At 33.5% G+C, this 10,702-nt stretch overlaps 1 protein-coding gene across 1 annotated transcript; it reads left to right on the plus strand.

Moving 5' to 3' along the window:
• Positions 1-908: 908 nt before the first annotated feature.
• Positions 909-7,282, plus strand: LOC105139321 (protein IQ-DOMAIN 31-like). The gene is made up of 7 exons (XM_011045720.1): positions 909-1,222; positions 1,561-1,649; positions 1,915-2,214; positions 2,910-3,113; positions 4,072-4,146; positions 5,363-6,434; positions 6,874-7,282. Exons 2-7 carry the CDS (start codon positions 1,563-1,565, stop codon positions 6,903-6,905), a joined length of 1,770 nt encoding a protein of 589 aa, XP_011044022.1. The 5' UTR covers positions 909-1,222; positions 1,561-1,562; the 3' UTR covers positions 6,906-7,282.
• Positions 7,283-10,702: the final 3,420 nt, after the last annotated feature.

The raw sequence follows: 10,702 nt of genomic DNA on the forward strand, positions 1-10,702 counted from the left end.
TTATGAAGATAATGATTTAAAAAATTGGGGACCACTTGTGGGTAAAAGAGCAGTTGAGAGCCGGTAGAGTTGGTTGATGTTTATTATTATATTTTAAAAGCAACCCTCGTTACCCGTAAATTCCAGCGTGGCACTCGTTCCTGCTTCCTCACGACCCACCCATCACCGTTCACCTAACACCAGCGCCAGTTATTAACGGCTCCTATTTTACATACTTCTGACCGGTGCGTGAATTTAAATCCTATAAAGGAGGGGTATAAGTGTAATCTCATAGAATTCTTTGAAATGAAGAAGCTGTGACCCTGCTGGACACATGTTCCCGAAGTAACTGCCCCGATGCAATCGCTTCGAAGGAATTATCCAGAGTGGCTGGCTCCCGGTAAGCCCTCATTGTTACTGTCAGGTATCCCATTCAATTGGTAGTCATGAGGATATAGCGAATATTAAGGTGGGCACTACTGTAGAGGATAAGAAGCCGTTATTTTATTCCTTTTTTTTTATTTTTTATTTTTGATGTGCTTTTTTTTTTAGTAAACTAAATTTGTGATACTGTACTTCTACCCTTTTAATTTAGATTTTACCGATATTACTATCATAATTTAAAAAGCATTTCAATTTCACTTTTTATTACAAAGGATATTTTAGAATGTGATAGAATTACAATTTAAAATATTTTTAGTTTAAAAATATATTAAAAAAATATTTTTTAAAAATATTTTTAATACTAACGTATCAAAATAATATAAAAATATAAATAAATTAATTAATTTTAAACAAAAAAAATAAATTTTAAAAAAACAAAATTTCAATCGTATTTTTAAATGCGGTCTAAGTTACTTATGAAAAACAAGCTCTAATTCATATTTATTTCAGTTTTTATAATTTTTCCTCAAGTAATACAAATTTCTTGGTAATGGTTAAGGGCAATATTGAAACCAGAAGCGTAAGTATCAGGATAGATGTATAATATTGCTTAAGTACAGGGAAAAAGCGAAGTTTATCCATGTTTTTTTTTGTTTGAATCAGTAGTTCATCGCAGAGTACATACAGACTGGAGAGTGTCAGGTGAGAGAGTAAAGAGTAGAGAGAGAGAGAGAGAGAGAGAGAGGAGGGAGAGAGGAAAGGAAAATAAAAAGCTACAGCCGGCGTAGATAGATAGATAGATCACAGACGCATCTGTTGTTGCTGTATCCGGTGTCTATACTTGCTGAACAGACGGGCGGTAATCTCTCTCACTTTTTTTCTTACTTAATATAATTTAATCAAAGTTGAAATTGATGATGTTGGAGAATGGTAGAACATGTTTGGAGAAAAAGGAAATGATAGATTTAGGGTTTTGAAGAAGCACATTTGAGAGGTAACATACAGATCTGGTTCAAATCCTTAATGTTTTCTCGCTATTCCTTGGAGCACAACTTTGAGCTGCTTCCCTTTGCGGGCGTGCTCTAACCTGTAGGGTTACGTAATAATGGATAACAGTGCTGGGTTTCTGAATTGCACGCTATCATTTCATTTTCTTAAAGAGACATGGTGGGTTTCTGTTCCTGTTTGTTTTTGCAGCAATGGGGAGAAAATCACCTGCGAAATGGATAAAGACTGTTTTGTTTGGAAAGAAGTCTTCCAAATCTCTTATTGTCAAAGGAAGTGAGGTAATTAATTTAATTTAATGCCAACTTACTTCTTTCTAATAGCCTTCTGTTTGACAACCTTTCAATCTATCCATCAAGCTATGGGATTGCTTTAGCTCTCTCTCTCTCCCCCTCTACTTAGTCTGTTAAGCTATAAAAGGCTGTCTTAACCTTAAGCTTATTCAAAAACCATTCAATCCAGAAGCTTAAGTTGTGATAAGCTTTTATGTTGGAACAAAATCATAGGTACTAAATCCTGTTTTCTAACTTTGATCGTTATGAGCAGAGAACTGTGAACGACAAAGAGACATTGGTTGCTGTCAGAGCTGTGGAAGCTGATGTGACCTCAGTTCCTCCGGTGGTCGCGCCGACAGCCCCCACTACCACTAATATCACTGAAAGGTTGTTAGAGCCAGAGAACAGGGAAACTACAGAATCATCGCGTGATGGAGGTATATTGTCAACTGGAAATCAAGATGCAAATCATTCTCAATTATACACTCCTGATGCTCCTCCATCTGATGCTGACAAAATAAGGCTTGATGAAGCTGCGACAATGGCACAAGCCGCATTTAGGGGTTACTTGGTAATTTTCTCTTATCTTATTATCATCGCCGTGGATATTTATCTAGATCGTTGCAACATTGTTAAAATTGCGTCTCTTGCTTTTGGCAATGGTTGTGCGGTATCTGTTTTTCAAGTGATTGTGTAGGATAGGATACATATCTGTTTCTTATAGTGGCTGTGGCAGTTTTGCCAGCTGCACAAGCACAATTGCCTTGAGATTAGATACAGTTTATACGGATCCTTTCCTTTGGCTTATCATTTTGTTCACATGGGTCTTTGCTTTGTGAAAAAAAGGCTATTGAACCTTGCAAAGCTGGTTGGGTTGTAAAGCATTAGCTTGCAGTGTGCAGATAGGTGCACTACTGGGGCTGTTTTCATGGACCTTGAGGGTCTGACTGACTTGGTACCAGGTATGCATGGTTGCTCAGTTACCTGCAGTTTTCCTAGTCCAAGCCCAGAGGTTGATGGCTAATTGTGGCTTTCAGGGAGTCGATATGGGCCTAGATGCAATGGTCTCATGCCTTAATGTGTTGTATAGCAAGCATGAGGGTGGCATTAACTAAATCTCTAATTGATGTAATGATTGTCAGTTGATATTCTATCCATTTCATGTTGTAGCTGTTGCAATGTCTTTTTTTTTTTCTTGAGTCAATGCATGTGATTATGTTTGTGTGGAGGTCATGCAGTCCCTGATATAAGTTTGTTTTTGTGAAGGCTCGCCGGGCATTTCGGGCTCTGAAGGGCATAATAAGGCTTCAGGCTCTTATCCGTGGACACTTGGTTAGAAGGCAAGCTGTTGCTACTCTCTGCTGTGTGCTTGGAGTTGTCAAATTACAGGCTTTTGCTCGAGGAAGAATGGTTAGGAATTCAGAGATTGGCTATGAGGTTCATAAACTATGCAGCCAAGTAAAACTGCCGGTAAATTCTTGGAAAACCAAATTGATTGTTGCTTCTTCTGTCCCTTATGTAACAGCCTTTGAAAGGAGCTCAATTGCATGTACCCCGGTCATTTAGGAGGAAGGGCCTGAATAAGCTTTTTGCCTGATAGACTGAATCAATCGCAACACAGGGGAGTCCTTAATCGAGTATGAGTCCCTGGGTATGCCTTTCCGAGTCCCAAGTGTTCGAAGGAGGCGAGCTCCCTTTAAGAAAAAGGAGAAAATATCTTTCTTCTTGAGTACCGTTTTTAGAATTATGGGTTTAGGCACCCATTTGAGTACCTCTTTTAGAATTATATGGTATTTGATCAAGCATATGAATTTAGTTTTGCTCTTTGTTTTTGCATTTGGGGTGGACTTGTAATGCTTCTAAATGGTGTGTGCCTGTAGCTTAAGCTCAGAGTTAAAACCTCTTTCTTAAAGAATGTATACGAGTAGTAATAATAAATAATCAGCCTTATTGTTTAAAAATTTAGACCTTTAAATTACTGTAACTTACAACAATTTATTATTGTAAGGTTTCACCCATTCTCAAGGCCACAAAAGTTTCAGGTTTTCAACTCTGTCTATTTCGTCACTTATATTGTGTGGAAATCTTAGATTAGACTATTGTTCCCATGCATTCCTTTTGAAATTTCATGAAAATATATAATGCGCGACACAGTTGTGTAACATGACAAATGAATACAAGTATGGTTTGTTTTGATTGCAGTCCTTCCTAGTGTAGTGAACTTAACAAGTTTGGAAGAAACTACACAAGGTTTAATATCATCATTTAATGACATTCTGAATCACTTTGCTTACTGTATTTCTGAATAATAATTGTTGAGGCTTCAATTCTTTTTATTTTCTTATTTATCCCGTAACTAAAATTATATTGTTGCTGTTTTTGCTTGTTCTACTTTTCATCATTAATTCTTCTTTCATCCATGTATCAGGAGGGCAAGCTTGCAGATTCTAGTAGAGTTGGTATGCAAATGGCCAAGCTGTCATCAAATGCTTTTGTTCGCAAGGTATGAATAGAACAATGATTTGATTATAATTATTGCATAGTGGCTTAGTTGTGTACAGAAGAAGGTCCTCACCTTGGACAAATTAAGAATAGCCCCATGATGTACATTCTATGCGTTTGTGATTTTATTTATTTGATTGTCATTCCAGTGATAAAGAGCTCCTTGTGGCTACAAATAGAATCAACAAAAACCTTATTTAAACCAGATACTGTTAGGGCTTGTAAGTGCTTATTCTTCTTGATAACAACCGGCTCTTCTCTAGGAGATATAAGAACAACCACCTTGATAAGTTAATGGAAGGAACTGTGATTTGATTTTATCTATCCACTTACTTCTGATACATGAAACACAAATCAGCAACATGAGCACCAAGGGTGCAGCAGCCAGTGATGAAATGTAATGGAAAATTCCAAATTCATTTCCTATACATGAGATGAACCATAATTCATGCATAATACTTAAGCATTCATGAGTATTGAAAACTGTCTATAATGCCTTGGATATACAGTGATAACCTCAACAATCCCTCGGAGGGTTGAGAGTTTATTCTCCCCTTCAATTGCTCTTTCCTTTTGCTCTCCACTAAACCCAAACCATTGTGTATAAAATCCCGTTTTCTGTAATAAAACAAAAAGGCCCAATCTTTCCTAGCATTAAGGTCATGATTCACTGAATCTCATTTATTTGTGATCTCATAAAGATAACTGTAAGAAATGGTTTGCAATATTTTCCTGAGTAACTCTTCAGTCAGGGTTGACATTCACATAGTTTTTGTAATTATATCTGTCAAGCTTTGTTTTCTAGGCATGAAAATATTTGATTAAAGGGATACCTATCCTCAAAATTCAATTGTTTGCAAGGCTGTTTCTTGCAAAATTTGGGAATTTCAGACACCATCTTTAGTGATATAAAATGTCATGAATATCATCAATTCATCATGCAAACCTTTTTTTTTCTGTGAGATCCTGGAGGAACAGTTCATTTCTCTCCTCTGTACATGGAAAGGGGAAAAGGGTTGCATCTTCCATGTAACTTGATTTCATCTGCATGCAGCGCTTTCTGTCATAAAAGAATTGAAATAAACATGAAAGGTTCAGTAAGAATATTTCTGGTGCTTGCACTGGGATCAGGGATATTTAACAGTGATCAGTTAGAAAACATATATGAATTTTAATAACACCCTTTCCATTTGATCTCTGATGGGACTGTTTTCCAGCTTCTTGCTCCATCACCGACTGTAATGCCTTTGCAACTCCCCTATGATTCCATGGAACCAAACTCAGTTGCAAACTGGTTAGAGTGCTGGTCAGCGTCCTGTTTCTGGAAACCAGTTCCCCAACCAAAAAAAATTACTTGCTCAAAAACTCAGAGAAAGCAGAGTAATGGTCAAATAGTGGAAGCTGAAACTGGTAGGCCAAAGCGCAGTGTTCGGAGGGTCCCTGCTGCACATGTTGACAGTACCTCAGCACAAGCAGCCTCTGAATTTGAGAAACCCAAGCGCAATTTGAGGAAAGTTTCAAGCCATCCAGCTGATTCAGCAGAAAATTCACAGATTGAGCTTGAAAAGGTAAAGCGCAGCTTAAGAAAGGTTAATAACCCTGTTATAGAAAACTCTGCTCATTCAGAGGTTGAAATTGAAAAGCCAAAGCAAGGTCTAGAAAAGGTATCCGGCACTTCAGGTGATAATGTTTTGGGATGGAGCGTAAGTAATTCAGATGAGAAGATGAAGAAAGAAGCTACCTTGACAACATCCAATGTATCTGATGTGGTGAAGAATGATCCAAACTTGATGTCGAAGTTGCCTGATGCAGAGACAGCCGATGAACCTGTAGAAATGATCAATGCATTGGAATCATCACATGACGATCAAGCTGTGGTAGAATCTAAAGCTTCACTAGATACTGGTGGTATAGTTGAGAATATGCAAATAAATGGGAAGTCCAAACACCAGGATGATCCAACAATCAATGACAATCACAAAACTGCCAAGAAACCTTCATTCACAATGAAACCAGAACGTGCCGAGAATGGGCTACAGAGCAGTCCCACCCTCCCTAGCTACATGGCAGCAACTGAATCTGCGAAGGCAAAGCTGAGAATGCAAGGCTCCCCAAGATTTAGTCAAGATCGAGTTGAGAAAAATAACATCACCCGTCGCCATTCTCTGCCCTCTTCAACTAATAGCAAAATCAGCTCCGAGTCCCCGAGGACACAAAGAGCAGTTCATGTTAGTGGCAAAGGAGGGAATAAGAGTGACAAGTCTTTGTTGTCTTCAAGAGATGGAAATGGTATGAAATTTTTGCTTGCCCCTAAAATTACCATGTCTTGTTTTTTCATGGATGCACACTTGATTTCGTTGTGAAAATTCTCGAGCAATTGTTGTGCAAGTTTTGGCCTCTGAGCATTAGAGTTCCTTTTTGGGACCAATCAGCTTGTATATCATGTTTCGGTGCTCCGAGTCCCTTTAAAATCTAATGCCATGTGAAATTGCACATCGGTTTGAGTAACTTCAGCTAAACCTGAAAGCTTATATTATTGCTTTTTTATATATTTAAATTTGGTAACTGTCCAATTTGTTATCAGAAGTGCTAGTTAAACATTCTTTTTTCTATTTGACATGAGCTATTCCCCTTTTTTCTGAACTCTCAATAGCTCTTTTTTTTAATGTACAATATGAATCTTAAGTATGATGTTCCCCCTCCCTCTTTTTTTCTTTTGGTTATGCAGCTAAGGGAGCCCAACCAGAGTGGAAGAGGTAATTGTGGAACATTGGTCTTTAAAGGAAGCATAAGGTCTCTTATTTCATCTGCGGTTTTTCTTTTTATATCTTTGGTTCAAGATCATGGTGTAGCAGTGAAACATGGTCTCTAGCCGGACAGGGTGTGGTGGCTCTGAATTCTAGTTTTCTGCTGTGGCTGTTTGCGAGTGGATGTACATCATAGGTTTTTAATTTTCTATCTTGCTAAAATCGTACATTTAATTCTAAAGTGTGCCTGGTTTTGACGTGATTTCTGGCGGTGCAGTGTAATTTTCCTTTTTCTATTTTTCTGTTGTTTTCTTGACAAAAGGCTTCTGTTTCAAATTTTCTGGTGGATTTCTCTATCTTTAATACCTAGTCAGAACTTTTCAAAGATCATTTAAATCTCTGCCTTTTGCCTCAACCAAATTCACACTTTTGCTAGATGTCAAATATCCATTTTAACTTGAAAGCTTAATGTGTTTGGTAGTGCTGTAGTTTTTGCATTAGTCTAAAAAAGTGGGGTAAGTTGATTAACTAAATATTTTTGAAATTATGATTAGAACAATATGCAATTTAAATCTCACTGCATGATACTCCTAAAAAAACTATAGATTGATAAGTATAAGTGGTTGGGTGAGGTTGTAAAAATGATTTTATAAAACTCATTTACAAGTTCTTTCAGGCGAGGGTGTTTATTTTTGTTTTTGTTTTTTTTTAATGATAATTTTTTCACATTTGATACTTGTATAGGTTTATGTTGCAATTCTTCTGTTTATTTAAGTAGACAGGGATGGTAGTATTTAAATTTGTAGCCATTTGATTGTTAAGGTTATCAAATAATTAATTCATAAATATGAATTGTTGAACAAGTAATCAATTCTATATTAATTAAATAGGCTATCAAATAGTCGTGAAGCTCAGTGAAATTATGTAATCGATTATTCTTTTGAAAACGAAAAATTAAATACATCCAATGTTATATTTGATCGGAAGGATGCTTATTGAAAGATCTTTTTATTTTTATTTTTAATAAATGGGACAAACAATTTAGTTTAATTTCTAACCCAAATATAGTAGGAAGAAATAAGATAAAAAAAAATATAAAAAAAATTAGTCCTAGTCAATTCGAGTTAGTATGATAAAGTTTAACATTGAGCTAACTTGTGTTATTTTGTTAAACTTATGACTTAGAATATTAGATCAAAATAACTTGATATAAAAAAAAATATCAATTTGTGTTAATTATTTAAACTTGTGACGTATATCCTTAGATTTGAAGTATTTTATTAGAAAAGTTATGAAACTCACTTTTCAATTAATTAAAATGATGAATTTTAAAAAAATAATTTTAACTATATAAAAGAATTCAAAGCAGAAAATAACAATGAAAAGAAAGAGAATCAATATTATAATAGAAAATAAAATTTTTATTTTATTGAAAGGTGAAATTAAATAGAAAAATTCATTTAACAAAAAAAAAAAGAATAAGAATCAAAATTGATATATAAAATAAATTTTATATTTGATTGAAAGGTGAAATTGAAAAGAAAAATAAATTTAGCAAAAAGAACAACAAAAATAAAAAAATAAGAATCAAATTGGTAAAAATAATACCAATAACAAAAAGTATCAACCTGTCATTTTAGAGGGGGGAGAGAGTTAAAAACAACTCACTAATAACAAACCCACCATCTAACATTGACACGCCTCAAAATGAAAAAGACATGATGATTCTTGCAATGACATGACATAAAGGTATTTTTAGACTCTAGAAGGCATTTAACGTGTCGTTTTAAAGATAATGGTGTCTATCACATGTTGACGCGTGCTATACATGCGCTAATTACTTTTCATTTATTTATTTATGAAAAGATCCAATTGATTTTAGGTTGATCTGATAATAACAAAAGAATATTTGTGAAACGATGAAAAAGCTTGGGACCAATTTTAATTTTTTGACTTCCAAAGACATTTTGGTTATTACACTATGTGTGTTGTTTTTTTAATTATTTTTCATGTCTAATCAAATACCAAAGTGTCCCTTATATAACATAATAATTATATAAAAATACCATTAGAAATGTATCAAATTACCCCATAAAATTTTGGGTTTTGGAGTGTTCAAGATATTTGTATATATAGTTCTGGTTAGTAAATAGTTTAAGTTTTTTAAAATGATATTTGTATGTTTGTTATTATCTCAAAACATATAAAAAAATTGTTATTGTTTTGTTCAAATTTATTTTGTCTTGCATTTAGGCCATACCTTGCATTAAAAAAAATTACATAACTTTGCGTTCATTTTAAAGTCCATATATATTGCTAATTTTTTATGTTATTTTGGCATTTTCATTTTTACTTTAGCAATCATAAAAGAAAAAAAACATAAATATATGTTATATGACATGCATCTATTTCGGGGGTTTCATGACTTATTTGAAAAACTCATTGATGCTTAACCTATGTTAAAAAACATTTGAAAGGATGACATTTCAAAACCTTTTTAATTTTTTTTCTCATTTAAAAACTGCATTTTAAATAAATGCTTTGTTATTCATTCATAACATTTTAGATAAATTGACTTATATAGCAAGCTATTGCCTTCCTTGTCAATGAGCAATAACACCTTTTTTCATTGATTTTTGAAACATTTTCTTCATTTCAGGCCTTTTGGTATAATATTTATCGATGATACTTGAGTGTCAATCAAGAGCATTAATTTTCTTAAAAAGTCTTAAATGTTAATGTCATTAGATTCTATCTTCAAGTAAATTAACCTAAAATAGTTACTACTTAGGTATTTAAGGATTGAGGTATATAGTCTTATTAAAAAAAATTGTAAGTGAATCCTAATATTATAAAATAAATGAACGTGAAAAGTCATTATCAAGAATCATTATTGGATAAATAAAATGTTTTACGATATCTCCTTATAGGATTTGGGTTAGGTTCAACAAGCCCAATAAAAGCTTACTTTATTATTCATCAAAATGACTTGATAGACTATTAATAATCATCGGTTGTGATCAAGAGTAAATGGACATAGAAAAATGTCAATTTACAAAAAAAAAAAGAATGGCAAGGATAACCAGAATTTGTAAAGAATAAGTTTACAACGTACATTGTGTTTAACTCATTAAAATAGGCTCATTCGCACTTATGTGGTTAGACCATTGATAGATTAAACAAAACATACCATTAAGAAATAGAAGACAAATAGCAGTATAACTTACCTCAAGTAAGATGTTTTAGGGTGATAATATCCTCTTTTTAGTGTAATCAGTTCTTTATCTTAGATCTCTGAAGACTAATTAAGTTTTCTAATAATCATAATATTAGATGATTTTTTTTTATTTTTACCTATTTTATTCGTTTTTAGTTCATCGTGATGTCGGGTGTAACAATTCTAAATCCCTAATTGTTATAAGTCAATAGAATTCAAACCTATTTTGATAAATTAACCATTAACCGAGCACTAGAGACATTTTTTTTCTCTCTTAATTTGTAATATTAGTGAAATTATATTTTATGTTTTTGTTAGCTACTATCACATATTGTATTGGAGAACTTGATGTTAATTCGATAATAAATTTAAAATTCCATTAATAACATATATTTTTTTTTAATAATATCATCATTCAATAAATCAAATGTAAAATATATTGAATAGAATGACTAAGAATCTCTAGCTTTGTAGAATCTACAATACTAGAATGGGTAGAAGAATCTCTAAAGTAATTGACATCATTATAAATATATTTAATGCAAATAATCCATTCTTAATTTAGGATTTTTTAGGACACGGTGAAGAATAGT

This window comes from Populus euphratica, unplaced genomic scaffold (genome assembly GCF_000495115.2).
Source record: "Populus euphratica unplaced genomic scaffold, PopEup_1.0 scaffold177.1, whole genome shotgun sequence".
Classification (NCBI taxonomy): domain Eukaryota; kingdom Viridiplantae; phylum Streptophyta; class Magnoliopsida; order Malpighiales; family Salicaceae; genus Populus; species Populus euphratica.

Excerpts from the sequence above, each read along its gene's own strand:
- LOC105139321 (XM_011045720.1), top strand. The coding sequence starts at position 1,563 with ATGGGGAGAAAATCACCTGCGAAATGGATAAAGACTGTTTTGTTTGGA. Across the intron at positions 3,114-4,071 it reads GCAGCCAAGTAAAACTGCCG|GAGGGCAAGCTTGCAGATTC; the intron begins GTAAATTCTTGG and ends TCCATGTATCAG. Across the intron at positions 4,147-5,362 it reads CAAATGCTTTTGTTCGCAAG|CTTCTTGCTCCATCACCGAC; the intron begins GTATGAATAGAA and ends ACTGTTTTCCAG.